Source organism: Hemiscyllium ocellatum, chromosome 1 (assembly GCF_020745735.1).
Source record: "Hemiscyllium ocellatum isolate sHemOce1 chromosome 1, sHemOce1.pat.X.cur, whole genome shotgun sequence".
Lineage (NCBI taxonomy): Eukaryota > Metazoa > Chordata > Chondrichthyes > Orectolobiformes > Hemiscylliidae > Hemiscyllium > Hemiscyllium ocellatum.
This window is the reverse complement of record NC_083401.1, coordinates 127684143-127705682: the sequence shown is the minus strand read 5'-3', so window position 1 is coordinate 127705682 and position 21540 is coordinate 127684143. Positions and strand designations below refer to the sequence as shown.

Sequence of the window (21540 nt, the reverse complement as noted above, 5' to 3'; positions counted from 1 at the left end):
CCATCCTTTTCTCCTTAGCCCATTAACTCAGGTAGTCCTTTCACCCTGAACTTGTGCCTTTCCCTAGCCTATCTTCTATCTCAATTCATGCCCATTCTGAACTCATCTTGAGATGAGATCCACCTTTTGCTTCCTTGATCCTTGCCACATTGAAGTGCTGACCATCTAACTTCCCTCTTGGGCCCCCAGATCAGCTGATGTTATGAACTGTTCTTTCTTTTAAATTTGCTGTCATCGCCACTCCAAAAAATAAATCCCCTCCCCCTCTGTCAGTACAAAGCTGCCCTATCTCCAACCTCTCCATCCTCTCCATGTCCTCAAAATCTTAAACACTGTGTGATCTTTCCTGGAACTCCATGTTTGAACCTCTTCAATCAGGGTTCTGCCCTGTCATGGTACTGAAATGGATATGAGCAAAGTAACAAATAACATCCTACTTGACTATGACAAAATTAAACAATCCATCCGTGTTCTTTTTATTCTTTCATAGAATGTAGGATCGCTGGTGAGACCAGTATTAGAAAAGATATCTGCAGCAGGTAGATGGTTCTGATAGGATCTCCTTAGAGTAGATAAGCCACCACCAACCCTTATATTACTCATCTCTGGGCTTTATTCAGTTCAAGACTAAGCAGTGACCCATTAATAAGTCTTGGCACAAGAGGCATATACTTGAGTAACAAGAGGTAGTTTATTATATACTAACAAGATAAGGGAAGGACTAAGTCATTTGGCCCCCTCAAGCCTGCTTGCCATTCAACAAGATTAGAGTTAATCCGCCCTTAACAGCAGAGAAGTAAGATATGCAGACTGGAACAACTATAACAGGTAACTATAAGCTACTAGCTCTTTCTGGAGACAGTTACTGATTATTTTTGAACCTGTTCAGACACATTGAGATTTGCAGAAGGTGAGACTTGAAGCTGGACCTTTTGGGCCAGATGTCAGGACACTACCACTGGGTCAAATAAGTCACAGAATCAGTCATATAAAACTCAATGGGCGGGGCTATACCAAAGATTTGTACTAATCCTTTCAGGGCAATTACCTTGAACATCACCTCCCTCGAGCTTTTCTGTGCTTAACATATTACACAATTGCTCAAACAAGTATATAAAGTACAACATAATAATTTCTCTTCCCCCTAAGGCTCTGACCAGAGGTAATGTTTTGGGTCCAGTGATCCTTCCTCAGAACTGATGGCAGCTAGGAAAAAGCTGTTCTTTTGTTGGTGGTTTTTGTTCTCTGGGTTTATTTTAGGATACAAGGATGCAATAAAAAGTTAGACTGGTTAGGTGAGCGAGCAAACATTTGACAATGAAGTATGATGTGGGAAAATGTGAAATTGTCCATTTTGGCAGGTAGAATAAAAACATACGATCTAAATGGTGAGAGATTGGAGAGGACTGATATGCAGACAGGTTTGAATGCCTTCTCCAGGAATCACAAAAAGTTAGTGTGCAGGTATGTAATGTAATTAGGAAAGCTAATGTTATCATTTAATGCGAGGGGTATTGAATACAATAGTAAGGAGGTTACACTTCAGTTAAACTGGGTACTGGTGAGACTGCATATTGAATACGGTGTTCCTTGACACCCCTGAAAGGTTCACATTGCATTTGTGGAACGTTCTGTGAATGCACATGTTGTGGACCACCCTGCCAGAGAGAAACAAATAAGGCCTCCAAGTCAGCACAATTAACATGAGCAAGTGGGGTGGAGTGATATCTCTGGGTACTGCAAGTGCACATGTTACGCATGCATACTGTCACTTATTGAAGGAGTAGCATTCAAAAAGCTTGTAATTTCAAATAAACCTGTTGGACTATAACCTGGTGTTGTGTGACTTCTGACTTTGTCCACCCCAGTCCAACACTGGCACCTCCACATCAGCACACATGCATAATGATAGTACTTCAGAGAAATTAGCTGGGATTCTGTTCAGTTAAATGCGCACTGGTTAGACTAGTATATTATATTGATCTCAATATATATTGAAGGGTGTAAACGCATTGAGGCAGTTCAGAGAAGTTTTACTAAAATAATATCTGGAACAGGTGAGTTGTCTTATGGGGAGGGCCTGGATAGACCGGACTTGTACCCATTGACTTGATTGAAACGTTCAAAATTGTGAGGGGACTTGACATGATGGATGTGGAAAAGATGTTTCCTCTGATGGCAGAATGTAGAACTAGGAGGCAATGTTTGAAAAAAAAGTTAAGGAAGAGAGAAGGAGAAACTTTTAGTTTCAGATTGTGGAGAGTTTTTGGGAACATTCTTTGTCAAACTAAGATGGAGGCAGAATCTTTGAAAGTTATGAAAGCAGTGGCAGGTGGACCCTTGTTATGTAATGGGGCAAAGGGTTCTTGGGGATCGGCAGGAATGTGGCACTGACATTACAATCGGACTAGCCATGATCCTACTGTTTGGCATGAAGTGCCGACTGGCCTCACACTGCTTCTAATTTGTAAAGTTTGTCGGAGAAATTCCAACTTTAAAAATGTTTTAAATTACAATTAAACTTTAATAACTGATATAACAAGATTAGTTTTTCTACAAGTATTATAGTTGGTGATATAATTAAGATTTAAACTTCTTCAAATTTTCTTTGAATTTTTAAAAAAATATATATTATTGAACCTTTTTTTAAAACTATTAAATTGCGATGGTATTCTGTCAATAAAGCTTTTAACTTCACCTTTTTATTTGAAGACTAAAAATTTTTAAAGTTGCCATTTTTTCCATTTAATATTAATATGGAGGTTTGACACCATTTTACTCCTCTTCTTGGTGGGATTTCCACTCTTCTTAACAATATGGATGATTGTCAGATGCCATTCTGCTTCTTCATCAACCAGTTCATGCTCTTTTTAACTGAAGAAAATGGTGTTGTGATATTCCTGCATCTTTAAATATTTTTGATTTCATAACAATTTATTTCAACTCCAAAATGATTATTTTTTTAATTAAATCTTCTTCTACCTTTGGGTTTAAGGTTCTGAACTCCTGAATTCTGAAATAACCTCCTTTGTGAAGAACATTTCTGCAGCTCACATGAATGGTGCTCACCATGGAAAAAAATGCTTGTTTTAATTAAGGTAATGAGTTTTGCCTATTTCAGCTTCCCAGACCTGAACAGTTGCATTAAAATAAGCATTTTCATCATTTTCTCTCAGGAACTCAAATTATACCTGGAATCCATTGTCAGCCACTTCTTTTCTCTGGACTACGACTCAGATTCAGCTTCTTGTAGCTTCATAAAGTCATAGAGATGTACAGCATGGAAACAGACCCTTTGGTCCAACCCAACCATGCCGACCAGATATCCCACCCCAATCTAGTCTCACCTGCCAGCCCCTGGCCCATATCCCTTCAAACCCTTCCTGTTCATATACCTATCCAAATGCCTCTTAAATGTTGCAATTGTACCAGCCTCCACCACTTCCTCTGGCAGCTCATTCCATACATGTACCACCTTCTGCGTGAAAAAGTTGCTCCTTAGGTCTTTTTTATATCTTTCCCCTCTCACCCTCAACCTATACCCTCTAGTTCTGGACTCCCCAACCCCATGGAAAAGACTTTGCTTATTTATCCTATCCATGCCCCTCATAATTTTGTAAACCTTTATAAGGTCACCCCTCAGCCTCCGATGCTCCAGGGAAAACAGCCCCAGCCTGTTCAGCCTCTCCCAATAGCTCAAATCCTTCAACCCTGGCAACATCCTTGTAAATCTTTTCTGAACCCTTTCAAGTTTCACAGCATCTTTCCAATAGGAAGGAGACCAGAATTGCACGCAATATTCCAACAGTGGCCTAACCAAAGTCCTATACAGCAGCAACATGACCTCCCAACTCCTGTACTCAATACTCTGACCAATGAAGGAACTCTTTCTGAATCCTTAAGTTTTTAAATATGATTTTCCCTAGTTTCTGCCAATTTAAGCTTTTAAAATAAAGCTGCTTTTCTAGTCCAGATTGACTGACACTGTTGCAAGAGCTGACACTTGCTTACAGGGGTCCTTTCTATTTTAACAACAGTGTTTCATTCTTTCTTCTCTTCACATGGCTGTCATCTCTTCATTTCAGACAACAGTGGCCATTGCTGCCATCACCTTGCAAGAGAAATCCACAGCAAGTACCTGGTTCTTCTTGGATCTCCTTTGGTTAGAGGGACTGCCATCAATCTTTCTCACAATAATAGCCCGACCATGCTTATTGGATTAAGTGGTGAAGGATGAACCACTAATTTATCTTCTTGTCAGAAGAAGCATGTACTTGAGGAACAAGAGGTAGTTTATTATATACAAGAAAGAACCATAGAATCCTGACAATGTGGAAGCAGGCCATTCAGCCAATCAAGTTCATACTGACACTCCAAAGAGCATCCCATCCAGACCCACCCTCCTACTTCATCCCTGATAACAAGTTACATTAAGACTGGCTTACTCCATTACATTTGCTAAGAGACACTGATATCTGTTGTGGTTCTGTTCGCCGAGCTGGGAATTTGTGTTGCAGACGTTTCGGCCCCTGTCTAGGTGACATCCTCAGTTCTTGGGACCCTCCTGTGAAGTGCTTCTGTGATCTTTCCTCCGGCATTTGTAGTGGTTTGAATCTGCCGCTTCTGGTTGTCAGTTCCAGCTGTCCGTTGCAGTGGTCGGTATATTGGGCCCAGGTCGATGTGCTTATTGATTGAATCTGTGGATGAGTGCCATGCCTCTAGGAATTCCCTGGCTGTTCTCTGTTTGGCTTGTCCTATAATACTATCGGCAGATTCAAACCACTACAAATGCCGGAGGGAAGATCACAGAAGCACTTCACAGGAGGCTCCCAAGCACTGAGGATGTCACCACTAGACAGGGGCCGAAACGTCTGCAACACAAATTTCCAGCTTGGCGAACAGAACCACAACAACGAGCACCCGAGCTACAAATCTTCTCCCAAACTTTGAACACTGGTATCTCCTGAGAGACTGACAGAATGGAACAACTACAACACACAATGAGAACTGACAATCCTCTCCCAGAGAGGCTCACAAATGTTTCAGTGGGTGGGGCTTTTTAAGAGCTCTGCATTAACCTTTTCAGGCCAGCTATCTTATACAACAGCCAGAATTTATTACCTATCATTAGTTATCCTCGATAAGGTAGTGGGGAGTTGCTATCTTGAACCAATGCAATCCATCTGGTGCAGGTGCACACACACTGCTTTTCGGAAGAGACCCATTCTCAACTTGTTGGCAGCCTTGAATACAGCTGATCAACCATTCTCCCCAACATCTCAACACCATCATTCAGCTGGGCATGAACATTCACATCTGGTTTCTTTTTTATTGACCTAATTGACTGGACTTTGGGCTCCACATTGTTGCCTTTGGTGTTGGCCAGGAACTATCCTTGACCTGCCCCCATTTTTCATCTATCTATTGCTCCTTATCCATATCCTCTGCAAATTTGTGCACCACTAACATAGAGGTTTACCTCACTGCAAACTCTCCTGACCCCTCCAATGTCCTTAAATAGCGAGACAACTTGTCCAACATTCAGTATAGGATAAGCAGCAATTGCTCCAACTAAACATTGATATGACCCCTTTTAATTCAAACCTAGCCATCGACCCTGGCAAGACTGTTTGCAATCTGAGATAAGCTTCTGACCACATACTCGTGTTGCCAATTCCCAGCTTCATAACTGTCTTTGTCTAAGATAAACATATTTTTGTGACTTGACTGTATTGCTCCTGGCCAGCCTTGCTATAAAATTCTCCTGTTATGATACTATTATTTCATTTACTTCAAGTAAGAAAGATATGGTTTGACTTGTGTAGTGTAAGGTTCGCTATTTGTGGGAGACCCTATATTGCTGCAGCATCAGATTTTGTGATAGTCCTTGTACAGAGCCCCACCTATAGATACTGATGTATCTTTTACTTTCACATACTGACTGACCTACTGTACATATGCATTGAAATGGGCTTATTTGTTTTACAAAATAAGTTAATAATATATTGCATCCAAGTAAACTGGTTTTATGTAAATAGTGATACAATCAGGTTTAGAGTGATGGTGCAAGTTTGCATCTAGTTCGTTAATTGTCGTGCAAACATCTTCAGTTGCTCCACCGATGACTTGACCTTCACTGTAAGGTCAGAAGAGGGGATGTTCAAGAGGTCAGATACTGGAGTGGTCCATGTTCAAATGCAACAAGATCTGGACAATATCCAGGCTTGGGCGTACAAGTGACAAGTAACATTCATGCCACACATATGCCATGCAATGATCATCACCAATAAGAGGCAATCTAACCACCTCTCTTGAACATTCATTGGTGTTATCATCACTAAAACCTCCCCATCCTTGGGGTTACTACCAACCAGAAATGTTATTGAACTTGTCACATGAACACATTGGCTACAAAAGTCAGTCAGAGGCTAGGAACACTGCAATGAGTAACTTGCCTCCTGACTCCCCAAAGCTTGTCCATCGTCTATGCGGCACAAGTCAGGAGTGTGATGGAATACTCCTCACTTGCCTGGATGGGCCCATCAACACTAAAAAAGCTTGACTCTATCAAGGACAAACAGCCCACTTTGGCACCATATCTATGATCATCCACTCCCTCCACCATTGATGCTTGTACCAGCAGTGCGAGCTATCTATAAGATGTACTGCAGAAATTCACCAAAGATCCTTAGACAGCACCTCCAAAACCTATGACCACTTACGTCTAGAAGGACACGGATAGCAGATATATGGGAACATCACCACCTGCACATTCCCCTCTAAGCCAGTCACCATCCAGACTTGGAAATATATCACCATTCCTTTACTGTCATTGGGTCACAAACTTGGGATTCCCTCCCAAAGGACACTGTGGATCAACCCACAGTAGGTGAACAGCAGCAGTTGAAGAAGTTCATCACCATCTTCTCAAGGGCAGCTAGGGACGGGTAATTATCACTGGCCAGCCAGCATTGCCCAAGTCCCAAGAGTGAATAAAAAGAGAGAAACTTTATACAAACCAGGAACTGGAGAAATTCTGTACTGATATAAAAGGAACCATGAAAACCTGTGCAAATGTTCCATCTGGACAAATTTCACACTGGCTATGCTTAAATTAACACATAATACAATTCTGCTTCTTTTAAAAACAATGGCATTGACAGCAGGAAACCAAGTTTCATCGTGCACCATCCTTTTCAGTCTATGTCATTAAAATGAGACTATCCCCAGTGACTACTGAGAAAGCCCCCTGTCAATCACGGACAAGAAATAAGATTTCTCTACCTTTGGTCCTGGCATTCCTGGAGATCCTTGAGGCCCTGGTGGTCCCTGACGACCCAGAAACAGAAAGGAATTACTTTTGCATGGAGCGAATTGGAATATTTTTAAATGCAAGATCAACATACTTCCAGAGATCATGCATTTTTCTTTTATAAGGTCAAAAGTAAGAGCACAACAATACAATACAGGGCTGAGCAGCTATTGGTAAGAATGTTCACAGTAAAAGGCATTAAACTAATAAAACACTGATGAAGCACAGTAAGCAATGAATGGTTATAATAGTTCACTAACAGGGTGGACCAAAGAGCTTACATTAATGGCTGGTTATGTACAAAGTGGACATTTTCTTCACTCGACACAGTGCATTTACACTGTTGCTGATCAGGACTTCAGCATATTAGACAATTATTTACAGTAGTCTGATTTTATAATAATACAGCCATAAGTCAAAACAGCACATGCAGTAACCCTCAGGAATCCATCTTGTTACCGTCACAGTTAAGGTGGTGATCCTCTGTCGAGAACGCCAAAATTAAAGAAAGAAAACATAAGAACAAATTGGTAACATTTTCAAAGAATCTCATCTGTGATTTATTTCTGTAGTTGGTCATGCACTGAAATCCCTCGCACATTGAATAGCTGGTTCGTTGCTTTTATTTATATTCGGGTCTGATATTTCCTCAGAACTGCACCTTTTCCATACACCCATCTGTGGGTGTACACTTGGTTTCCGATTCAGCAACTCCGAGGATGTTCCTAGTCCAACTACCTGTGCTTGTTACCTTTCGATTAATAGAACAATTCTTGAATAGGTGCAACAAAATCTAAGACCACCCCTGAGTGGATGTTGTTCAGAGGAACCTTGAAGCATTTTTGGAATAGAGATCATCTAATTTAGAAGGCAGTGTTGGCTAAAAATGATTTGGAGATGCTGGTGTTGGATTGGGGTGTACAAAGTTAAAAAAATCACACAACACCAGGTTATAGTCCAACCGGTTTAATTGGAAGCACACTAGCTTTCGGAGCGACGCTCCTTCATCAGGTGGTTGGAAGAGAGGATCGCCAGACAACCACCTGATGAAGGAGGGGCACTCCGAAAGCTAGTGCTTCCAATTAAGCCTGTTGGACTATAATCTGGAGTTGTGAGATTTTTAACTTTGACTAAAAATGACCTAGAAACATCTCTCCTACTTGCTCATCAGTGGGATTCAAGACTAAGTCCCGTGGGAGAATAATATCGCCTTTTCTTATATCAGACAGATAAGAGTGCTAAAGTCTTCAAATTAGAATCAACTTACTAGTAGATCTCATGTGGGGATTCCCTCCCATGAAGTGCAGCCTGTGACAGCTCAAACCCATTTATGGTGGTGACAGGAAGACAGTTTCAGCCCATCTGCTTGGCCTTGATTCAAATCCAGAATTAAAAATAAAATGATATTTCCCAAATGATGAAGGGCTTGTGCCCGAAATGTAGAATTTCCTGTTCCTTGGATGCTGCCTGACCTGCTGCGCTTTAATCAGCAACACATTTTCAGCTCTGATCTCCAGCATCTGCAGACCTCACTTTTTACTCTGATATTTCCCAAAGTCAATGTGATGATTAGATGGTAATTTTAGCATCATCACTTGAGCAACCGCCTTGCAGAACAGATCACCCCCCCCAAGCACTTTAGAAACGTGCCATTGAAATCGATGAAAATTGAAATTGGAGACTGATGGAGCCACCAACAGATGGACAATCTGCTCTGCTGTTTATTGTTCCAATCAAAGCAGAGAAGATGAGAATTATACCACTTAGTCTCATGATTATGTATTCACTATTGATTATGCATTCACTATTATCCTTTATATGTCGTCAATACCGATTCCACAGGTAAAGGCCAACCAAGGAACCATTAGTGCTTCAATACAGATACTCCTACGAGATCGTTTAGATTTGCAATAACTCTTGTTTATTACTGGATAACATTTCCTAGGATAAAATGTACTTTGCATAAATTTTTTTGTTACAATGCAACAGCCCACACAGATGGATAGAAGCTCTTAAGATTGCCATGGTAACTGAGCTTTTAAAGACACAATCCAGGACCTTAAAACTAATGGGGAAAAACTCTCAATTGTAATGTCACTTCTCAATAACAATGTCTTAAAGTTAAGCAGTATTTGATTAATGTATATATTTATATTGAGCAATCTGTGTTCATTCTTGTGGTATGCAAATTAAAAGGGCTTGCTGTTCTTAACATCACATCTGGTACCTATATTGATCACTACGATATAAGCTCAATGGAAAACAAAGCTAAGAATTTGTAATTGCATGATTATTCTTTCACAAATAGTATATACAGACAGGAAAACAGAACTGCTCCATATGATGAGGCATTGAAATAATAGAAGCAGAAGATTATAGTCTTTCATGATCCCAATCTAATATTTGCATTCTGAGCTCAGTTTGCCCTTAAAGCTATATTAATCTAATAAAAGCTTTGAAGATACTGAGATAAAAAGAACTTCTTTTATCAACAGATGTTTCAGACCACAGAATCAAACAGAAGAGCCAAGAAATAAAATTGAGATTAAAACAGAGATACAGCAGCTAAGATAGTACAATCTTGCTTTGGTGCCATGAGTGCAGACCTCTGCCCCGACCCTATCAGAGAATCTGAGTTCAGAGTGGGGTCAGCTAATTTGTACAATTTTGCCCATCATCTTTACCAGTATGGGGACCCCCATGACATAACTGGGAGCTGGGAAGGGATGATGCAGGAACATACAGCACTGGCAAGCCACTGGGAAGAAGGTGACATAACTGCAACAAGTGGCCAGGCTGGGGAAATGGAAGAAATCAGGCACTTCTTTTCCAAGGCCAATCTCATTGATGTCTCAATTCCAGAAAGGAGGATAAAGGGCTATGGGGAGCAGGCAGGAAAGTGGAGTTGAGACCATGATAAAATCAGGCACAATCATGTTAAATGGTTCGAAGGGCTGAATTGCCTACTCCCACTCTTAATTCCTATGTTCCTCATGGATTTACACCACAGCATTACTTAGCACTAACTGACTCTAAGTTACAAATTCACCCAGAGAACCCCACTCACCTGGAGTGCTTGATGGATATTGCCATTGTAGTCTATTATCTCAGTCACCCCTTGTTCTCCTTTTTGCCCAGGTGGACCCTAAAAAAGTATCATTACAATTCGCATTGAATTCAGATCCACATATGGACAATGCATGATTAAAGAATACCAAACAAAAAATATGGCAACTCACTCTGGGTCCCATTGGCCCTGAATCCCCAGGGTCTCCACGGTCACCCTGGAGAACAGAAAATTTATAATTCAGTTATATATCTGTGTTCATAAAACAGTGTCAGACAGTTTAAGGCTCCCTAATTCATTGTTCTGCAATTACAATTGTGCAAAGACCTGGGTCAAAATGTTGAGAATGACATTGCAAGTATGATGGTCAGAAATTTCACACCAGAAATAACAAATGGGAGAGATTGATTAGGAAAATCTGCACTGAGGGCTTCACCTGATAAACTAGGACCGTGAATCTCAATGGGTTTCTATCTTTCAGTTTCTTGGCATGGAAACATTTAATCCACAAACATGAACTTTTGGATACTCTCTGACTTCAGTCAGAATTAATTATCTTACAAGGCAACAGAGATGTCGGGGAAATGACACTAAACCAGTAATCAGATAGATCCAGGCTAAATACTCTGAGGATATGAATTCAAATTCCACCATAGCAAAAGACAAAATTTGAAAGCAGTAAATGTCTGGCAATAATTGTCTGGAAATAAAAGCTAGTCTAAAAAGTGACTGTGGGCTGAATCAGACTTTTTCTTACTATGCCGTTGCATTGACTTTGTTGGAGGAATGTTTGCTGAGAGGCCAAGTGGAATGTCTCATTGCATCTGATCAAATGTGCATCATCTACTCACCGTCCCATCTCTACACTGACTCTCTCATTCAATTCTAGCTCCATCTAGCCACAGCTATTCCCACAACAATTCACTGCTCAGCAGATATCCACAAAAGGACTGGCTCTATAGAGACCTGATTAGATTACTTACAGTGTGGAAACAGGCCCTTTGGCCCAACAAGTCCACACCGACCCGCCGAAGCGCAACCCACCCAGACCCATTCCCCTACATTTACCCCTTCACCTAACACTACGGGCAATTTAGCATGGCCAATTCACCTAACCTGCACATTCTGGAAACCGGAGCACCCGGAGGAAACCCACGCAGACACGAGGAGAACGTGCAAACTCCACACAAACAGTCGCCTGAGGCAGGAATTGAACCCGGGTCTCTGGTGCTGTGAGGCAGCAGTGCTAACCACTGTACCACCGTGCTGCCCACTACGCCATCTTTAAAAGGCCTCTTTGCCCATTAAACTGATACTGACTCCACCCACTCTTGATATTTTCCCAGTCCTATTCTAGTTGTGGGCCACTGGAAAATCAGTTGACAGGTCACACCCAGGGTGAGTAGGATTGATTCTGGGGACAAAACACTTTACACGGATCAGCAGCAGTTTGAAGATATATTTGTGGACTCTTCCTCAAATATGAAGCATTCAAATCTCTTTTGTGTTCAGCTGTAGCTTGACTATGCAATGCATGGTACAAATAAATGGATTATGCACATTGCACACTTCACCCATTTTACCCAAACTGTGGAATTGAGATCCTCCAGCTCGTGAAGGTATCCAAGGTTCACAATTGAACAGCTTCGTGCTTATCTCAGTTGGGGGCTGGGTGGGGGTGTCTGATACTTATGCTGGAAGAGCACAACAGTTCAGGCAGCATCTAATGAGCAGTGAAATCGACGTTTCAGGCAAAAGCCCTTCATCAGGAATAAAGGCAGTGAGCCGGAAGCATGGAGAGATAAAATGACCTGGGAGTTGCAGTGGGAGATGGACTCCTTGAGATTCTTGTAGAGAGAGGAGGAAAACTTCTTCAAGGCAGGCATCCTTGCAAGATACTTATCCAACCAAAGGCCCACCTGAAAACAATATCAAGTGAGCCCTGAACCTCCAGAGGGTACACAAACTATCCTCTTCTGCATTCATCACCGTTTTTCACTTTCACGGCCATTTCTCAGCAGAGAAAGAGCAAGATGACCATCAGTTGAACGTCATTCCTGCTGTATAAAGCCAGTTCAATATTATAATACCTTCACTGTTCATTGCAAAACTGACTTCAAGTTCTCATCTGTGAAGCCTTATTCACTCAAACATTTCTTACCTTCTTGTGCACTTTTTTACACAACATCATGATACAATGTTATAAATTTTAGTCAAATATATCACTTCATGACATCTTTGTGACACACTCACACTTAAACTCATGTGTGGAATTTAGTGGCCTCCCACGCAGCACAGCACAGCACTCCAACAGGTAGTAATGTGAAAGGAGTGGACTTCGTCAGATATGTAATACAATGGGATACATAATCAGGAAATGATAGAAATGAAAGCACGGGGCATACAGAATCTTGTCAAACTGGCAGAAAACCAGCCATTGGGGTCATGTAGAGTACTGTACAACACCATCATAATCTAAACTTAGAGTTGGAAGCTCAGTGGCTTGATTTACAGGTAATGCAAAGTTAATCATCTGTGTTGGGTCCCAAAACTGAAGAAGATACATCATATGACAAAATCAATATACCTAGGAATTGGGCAGACAAATGAAATTCAGTGTAAATAAGTGCACGGCATTCACACATTAAGCCAAAACATTCAGAAAGGAAGGAAAAGAAAATAACATGTGTGGAAAATAAAAAAAAAGAATCTTGCAGCCCTACTCAACTGCAAACTGAAGCTTTTGCAACAATGCTCAGTGATAGTGAGGAAAGTAAATCAGGTGTTGAGATGTCAGAAAATGCCAATCTCGAGCCATAATAAGTGAAGCTGTTCTCCAATTATAAGTCATTGGAGAAAGTGCACTTGGAATACTGCATGCAGTTTCGGTTGACACAGGACATAAAGCATATTGCAAAAATTGAGAGAATATAATAGAGGGCAGCTGGAAAGGTTGAGGGATAGATTGAATAATTACAAACAGCAATTATGTAGGCCAAGTAATTTATCACTGGGAAAGCGTAGATTGAGACTTGTATATGATTGTTGATTTTAAAATTCAAAGTCAATTAAAATAAATGTCAGTAAGTTGTTTCAAATTGCTTAGTGAAAAAAAACCACAGGACATATCTTGTGCATGAATGGGGGTAATTTTAAAACCAATGTGAAGAAACAATTTCAATGTGAGAGTGATGAATTTATGGACATCCATCCTACTGCGACATGGAAGCGGCAGGCTGAGATTTATTCAAATGCAAACAGATAAATTGCTTGCAGGAAATTATATTGTGGATGGGTGCATGTGTAATCTGAGCCATAAAATTTGGTAACTGTAGTATTTCTGAAAGAAGCATGTGACTTTGAACCTCTGGTTCGCAAAGCTTTATCACTGGGGGTTGTCCTCACCCATGTCCGCATCTGAAAACAGACTAACTGATACAGATTGATTGGCACGATTCAACATCAACTCTATTATTGTTCTGGCATATCATACCAGGATAGTAGGCAAACCAGATGGCCTTTCATGTTTTTTCATTTAGCAATCTTTATGCCTTTAGAAGTTGCAATATCACTTTGCAGCATTTGATGGAGCTATTTCTTGCTCTCTTTATTGTATAGCTGTAAGCATGACATTATTTTGGCAATGGGTCGCTCTGGATAAAAAGGGAAAAAAACAGAGAAAATTGTGACTGTGGGAGAAAAGACAACCTAATGCTCTACTTGAGAATTAGATTCATAGCCTCCAGATATGCAACTGATTTGCTACCAGCTCCACTGTTAAGGCAGCTGTGAAATACCATGAGCTTGTGACTGAGGCTTGCAGACACCCTATTAATACAAGGGAAACACTGCCAAAAAATATAACCTGGGGGAAAATAAACTACATACATGTGCCAAAACGTCTCATAAACAAAAGTGTGAATGTTTGTGGGACACATAGAAACGAGGAAAGAACACAGCTTGTTTCAAAAATGGAAGCTGTTAAGTAAACTTCAATGTGTGCTTCTTTGATGAGTTACATGTGCACAGCATGAAAAATACAACTGTCTCCTTCAGAGTCCACTGTAGACATGATGGTTGAATGAACCCCAAGGAGATAAATCTTTCATCTTTTCAAATAAATAATGGATGATGTTTTTGAGATTTGCATCAGTCCAGTCAATTGTGCCTCCTCTTTTTACCTAAAACAATCACTTAGCTTTGGACAATGTTTTCTCTTTGAATACTTGCACAGGGATACTGGGACATGCATTGGACATGAGGGGTACTTGTACAGAACTGGATTCATATGAGTCATTTGGTCTGTTGTCATGCTCTTCTGGACAGAATTGAGGAAGTATTCAAGAAATAATTAACTGCTACATTAGGGGATTAGAAGACACCAAAAGAGATTGCCAAATGAGTTACTTCTAATACTTCCTTCCTCTGCCCTATTAGGATAATGCTCCCTCAACTCAGTTAAATTTCCTAGTCTTGAATTCCTACTCCTGCTTGGCATTGTTTCATTTTATTCCCATGTCCTCTCCAAACTGCCCTTAGCCTTCCACGTGGTAGAGGTTGTGGGTTTGGAAGATACTGTTGAAGAAGCTTTGATGGATCACTACAGTGCATCTTGTAGCTGGTACACTGCTGCTACAGAGTGTCACTGGTGGAGAACGTTTGAAGGTGTGGTGTGCCAATTAAGTAGACTGCTTTGTTTTGGATGGCATCAACCTTTTTGTTGGAGCTGCACCCATCCAGAAAAATACTTATCTATCACACTTCTGACTTGTGCCTTGCAGATGGTGGAGAGGTTTTGAGGTGGTGAGTTACTTGTTGCAGAAGTCCCAGCCCCTGGTACAGTGGTGAGTCCAGCTGATCAATGATAGTCCTCAAGGTGTTAATAGTGGGAGATTTAGCGACGGTATGCATTTGCCAAAGAGTGGAGAGCATTAAATTCTCCCTTCTTTGAGATGATGATGGCTGGCTGTAAGTGTTGGTGTGAACGTTACCGACCACTTATCAGCCCCGTGCCTGAATTGTGTCCAGATGCAGTTGCATTTTGTTCTGGACTGCATCTAATGAGTAATAATGGTTCTCAACATCTTGCAACCATTAGTGAACATTCTCACTTCTCATCTCATGATGAATACAAGTTCATTGACGAGATCACAAATGATGAGTAGGTCTAGAACTTCAACCTTGAAACTCCTGCAGCAATATCGGAGTAGTGAAATGATTTCTTTGCTCAATACATTGCATCGGTTATATGACACTTTGATCTTTTAGTATACATTCTGTGTCCTATGATCCTGCTCCACTAGTTACCTAACAAAGCAGTGCTCTGAGAGCTTGTCGTTGCAAATAAATCTGTTGGACTATAACGTGGTGTTGTATAATTTTTAACTTTGTCCACCCCAACACTGACACCTCCACATCATCGTTTCTAATATACAAATATACACACTGTCTTCCTTTGTGCTGGGTTTGTCAGCAACCAATGAAGAATACCACTCCCCTACCTCCCTCCACATCACCATTAATCCGCCACAACTAATTTTCTTGAGTTAAATTTTGCCAGGGCTCCTTGATGCCACACTTGGTCAAATACTGTCCTGATATCAAGGCTAATCACTTGTACCTCTTCCCAACATTGTCTATTTCCCACCGACCACTGGAAACATAACCCATGCTTTTGTTATCTTTAGAGTTGTCTGTTCTGTTGCTGTCATTGCTGGAATCCCATCCTCTGTAAACCTCAGTTCTTCCAAAGCTCTGCTGTTTTTTTATCGAAATACACACTGACCCCACTTGCCTATTATACCTGTCCTTGCTGGCTCAGAGTGGTTCTCAGCTCATGCTGTTGGTTTATTTAACACAATGTGGGCTACAGGAAAAATGGCACATGAAAATGGGCACAGGACTGTGAAGGCTGACTAATTACACTCATTGGATGTAATACAGATAGGACAAAGCTTTGCGTTACCTGCTCATTTACATTATATTTATATATAGCCCATACTAATTATGTTTTTGTTTAAATTCATGTATCAGCAGTGAGCCCAAAATTGATACACATTGGAATGATATGAAGCACTGCTAAAAATGAGCTTACAACTCTTAAAGTGGAGATACATTGTGGCTAGTGCAAATGCTGGGAGTTTTGTGGGAGCTGGTTCTGACCTGGAAAAGTTGGCTCAAAATAGGAACCTCTCTTATCGGAAGCTCAACTAGGAAGGTGGAAAGGAGAGTTGTTCTGTGCTTGCAGAAGAATGGAGCCTCTTTAGGCACACTGGGAAAGAGCAGTGGGAATGGATAGAAGTGGAGATCAATGTGAGACATCGAGCTCTGATGATCCAAAGGTAATGCTACAAGAAATTTTGTGACATTACATGAGTCATCAAGTTTGATAAATACATCTTCAAAAGTCAAATCCCATCAACTGCACCAGATATCTCAGTCACTGCTCACACCCCCATCACATGTCAACAATCTCTGTCTACCAGGACTCATTCTTAAAGTTCATGTGATTTACCAAACCTTTACACATTTAACATGACTGCACCCTTCATATCCACACTATACAGATTGAAGACAGAGTTATTAATTTACTACTGTCACAACACCTACACACTGTACCACACTCACTGACACAATTCTATCTCTCCTGCAGTACAGCTTTATGCATATCCAAAGGCAGAAGGATCTAACTGAAGGGGGAGAAACACAAAGATAGAAACTCGTTGCTTGAGTACATCATTCAACCCATTGAGTCCATTTTGCCATTCAGCAGAATAGCATCCAATAATCTTGGCTCAATCCCAATGCCATATTCCTACTGGGTCCCCAAATTCTTATGTAGCCTTTAAAGAAATATTTCTTTCTTAAATATATTTAGTCACTTGGCTTCCATAACTTTCTGTAGTAGAGACTTTTACAGGTTGAGCATCCTTTGAGTGAAGCTCTTTTTTCCTTGTCTCACTCTGAATTAGTATACAAGGCGACCCCTATATCTGTGGGTCCGGTTTCTGTGGTTTCAGTTACCAGCGGTTTACTGCGGGCTGAACATATTACAGGGAACGTTCCAGAACCAGGGAACAGGAGGCTGCTGGGAAGGTACATTTCCCATTTAAACGAGTGGGTTTGCTCCTACCCGCTTTTTTGGAGTTCCGCGGTAGGTCTTGGAACATATCCCCTGGGTTATGGGGTGGTGGTGGGGGTGGGGGTGGGGGAGGGGGCGGGGGTGACCCCTCCCAGTGGGGCTCCTGATAAATGGAAACTTTAATCCTTGCTTCTGGTCTGTCCAGCTCTGACTGAAGTTTTTACACTGAAATGAGAACTCTTCTTATTCTTCTAACACCAGTGAACACAAACCCAGCTGACCCAATCTCTCGTTATATGATGACAAATCTACCAACATATAAATCAATTTGATGAACTTTCACTGCATTCCCTCTATGGCAGTATATTTTCTTTTAGTTAAAGAGACCAAAATTGCATACAGCACTCCAGGTGTGGTCTCTCCAAGGATCTATACAACTACTGTAAGACTCCTGTACTCAAATCCTTGTGTGTGAAGGTCAACATTATTTGGCAATAGCAAATACCATTTGCCTTCCTAACTGCTTGCTGCATATCTCAGCTTCATGGAGAAGCCATTACTGGGATAGCTGTTGCTGATGGCATGGTTACTGGGAGGTTTGAACCATTGATGGGAATGGCATCCATCTCCCCAATCCTCCTCCTTACATGTCACTTCCCCTCATTCTACAATATCTTCTGACATACAGGCTACAGATGATATACTCATGCATCTTTTCCGTTCCAAACTTCATTGATTCCTTAGGGACGAAAACTGGGTGGTTGATCCCTCGCACCATTTTCATGCTCTTTTGATGATCTATCCCAATATCAATAATTATTTGAAACATCTTCTCCCTCATGGGAGGTGCGTATTGTTTCCACAGTCACTTTCAGCATGTAGTTGCTGACGGATGTCAACTTGGAGACTCTTGATCAGTGACCCTATTGCAGATCTCTCAGAGATCTCCCTTTCTTTGGCCTGATTTGGAGACATCTATGTGACACCTGGGTGTCACTGGTCTTCTTGGTCTTCAACACTGCTTGACCTGAAGAAGGGTTACACCTGAAATGTTGACTTCTCCACCTCCTGATGCTGTCTGGATTGCTGTGTTCTCCCAGTCTCCTGCTTGTTTACCTTGGATCCCAGCATCTGTGTTTTTTTAAAATCTCTGACCATTGTTGAAGACCAGGAAAGATATCCACTGCTCAATGTTAGATATACAGTTTCTACAAGGAAGGTGAAATTTGAAGTGGTTAGCACACAGGGATCAATTTAAAATGCAGATTTGTGTTACAAGGTAATTTCCAGCTTTTCATAGTTTAATGTTACTTGGAGGGGGAATTGAAAGTATATTTTCACCACACATACCTTCTCTTCTTAAATTGTCTCTCAGTGTATCCACACAGGAACTGCTGTGACGAGGTGTGAAAGACCTGGTCTTCCTTCAGCTCAGCCCAGCCTCCAAACGCCAGGGCAATGGATTTGATGATTTCCTTATGATACTTATGTGGATTAAATTGGTCCGTAATAGGTCCTCTGGAGCTGTCAGTCTAGACTGTCTGGAACTGCTGATGTTACATCCAACAGGTGTGAGACTAATCACTGACCGGGTTACACCTGCCCCCTTAATGTTAATAGATTAAAATATTGGCCTTGGCTTAGAAACCACAGAATCCTCAGGGACTGAAGTCCCAAGCTAGATCTGTTCAAACAGGAAAGCTGGAATGCTTGAGAATTGACATCATTATCAGACTGAAGAATAACAGAAAGATGCTGAGGTGGTTCCACAGGGCATTGATGGGAAGCCCAGGGAGTCCTTCCTTATTTATTAGTGACACTCTGATGTCGGGTAATAAACTCCCAGCTTAAATCATAGAGGTCTTTGTTTTAGACTTTTCCATGCCTCTTTAATACATTATTGAGTATTATGGGGCTGTTTTAAAACAGTACATCTTCCGCCTTGGGACTGTTCAACCACACAGCATCAACAACGACTTCACCAGTTTCCAGATCTCCCCTCCCCCAAATTCATCCCAGATCCAAACCTCCAACTCAGTACCACCCTCTTGATCTGACCATCTTCCTTCTCAATTTTCCACTCCACCCTCCCCACTGACCTATTACAATCACCCCACACATACATCCACCTATTGCCTTCCCACCTACCTACCCCTGAGCTCGATTCCCAACCTCCTATTTATCTCCTGCACATTCCTGATGAAGGGCTTATGCCCAAATCGTCGCCTCTCCTGCTCCTCAGACGCTGCCTGATCTGCTGTGCTTTTCCAGCACCACACTTTCCGATTCCTTAAAGGGGTACTTGTTTGATTTATTTTATACTGAGCTTCTTCTCAATCACAGGCAAGTAGCTCAGCATGTAGCATTACACATCAGCATTCTGATCATTGGTTTGTGAAGATAGTTCAATTTCACTGTCAAGAGCTGTCAGCTTGCTACAAAAAGTGCAATGATATGAATAAAGGTGAAAAATATTCCTTTAATCCAGTGGACTATTCGGGCACTTTATAAAGGCTTGTCTCAAGTTGGCTGTAGGTTTATCACATTGAGCGTGAAGTTGACCGCTGACATATTTGAGTTTATATCACCTCTGTTAGCTAAAGGTGCTTCACATCTGAATAGTGTCACATCATTTGTATTGGTGTGAAGCTGATGATGATCAGGGTAACACCTGCTGCAAAACTAGGAATGGAATGGAATGGAATGAAATTTCCATAGAATACAAATACATCTGTACGCACACAGGATGAAAACCTCACCCTCGACAAGCTTTCAAAGGATTTGAATTTGATTTGATTTGATTTATTATTGTTGCACACAACAAAATACAGTGAAAGGTATGCTATCCAGACAAATCAAACCATTTCACCTTCTGCCTGATCGAAGAGTGTGGAAGAGAGTATAACCGGGGTGGGAGGAGTCATTGATTATGTTGGCTGCTTTCCTGAGGTAGCGAGAACTGTAGATGGAGTCAATGAAAAGGAATGCTGGACTGTGAGATGGATTGGGCTGCGAACACAACTTTCTGTAATTTCTTGTAGTCTTGGGCACAGCGGTTGCCATACCACGCTGTGAATCTTCTGGGTCGGATGCTTTCTGTGCTGCATCTATAAAAATTGCTCAGAGTCATTGTGGACTTGCTGAATTTGCTTAGCCTTCTGAGGAAGTCGAGGCACTAGTGTGCTTTCCTGGATAGGAGTCCATGGATGTGCAGGATTCTAGGGTCAGCCTTGAAGGTGAGCAGCTGGTTTCAGTGTGATTGGCTTTGCTCTACTGGAAGCTGACTTTCCTGAATCATTAACATTTTAGACAAGCACAACAACACAGATTTCTCATTTCAGACTAAATCCAAGCAATGATGTGCTGACTGTAGAGGTACGCATCACCAGCAATGTGAGGACAGGGGGCTGGGAACACAAGAACTTTGATTATGAATCATCCAGCCAGTGTAAATGGGCAGGCAGTCATTCAGGCATCAGGCAAGCCAGACCTGCCCAATGTGCTCGATGGCAAAGCATCGGGATATTGATGTTAGAACATCAGCTTTAAGGGGAGGTAATGGCCTCGTGGTATTATTGCTCGGCTATTAATTCAGAGACCCTGGTAATGTTCTTGGGACCGGGGTCGGACTCTGCCATGGCAGATGATTGAATTAGAATTCAAAAATTACCTGGAATTAAACGTCGAATGAAGACCATCGTCGATTATGGGGAAAAACCCATCTGGATCACTAATGTCTTTTAGGGAAGGAAACTGCCATCCTTACCCCGTCTGGCCCTACACATGACCCCTGGCCACAGTCATGTGGTTGACATTTGAGTGCTCTCTGGGCAATTAGGGATGGTAATGAATGTTAGCCTGGCTAGTGACACCCCCATCCCATGAATGAATGAAAAAAAAAGAATGAAGTCAGACAAGATTTATCTTTCAAAGGGGAATAGAGTTGTGAAATGATTTAGTGGGAGAGGTCATTGATGTGGACAGAATGAGTGGGGTGAAGCAGAGAAACTGGGCTTGAGATGTGCAATGGGAAGGGATTGATGTACAACAATCAATGGCTTTGCTGAGCAAAATGCATTT

The 21540-nt window shown here is 41.4% G+C and overlaps 1 protein-coding gene across 9 annotated transcripts in view; it reads right to left on the bottom strand.

The window, feature by feature from the left end:
- LOC132816053 (collagen alpha-1(XXV) chain) overlaps window positions 1-21540 on the bottom strand; it is a 653999-nt gene that overhangs the window by 62957 nt on the left and 569502 nt on the right. For all 9 annotated transcript variants that reach the window (XM_060825536.1, XM_060825479.1, XM_060825472.1 and 6 more), the window contains 3 exons: window positions 10552-10596; window positions 10380-10457; window positions 7285-7329 (listed from right to left, as the gene is read on the bottom strand). In XM_060825536.1, coding sequence (XP_060681519.1) covers window positions 7285-7329; window positions 10380-10457; window positions 10552-10596 — 168 coding nt within the window. The remainder of the gene's footprint in view (window positions 1-7284; window positions 7330-10379; window positions 10458-10551; window positions 10597-21540) is intronic.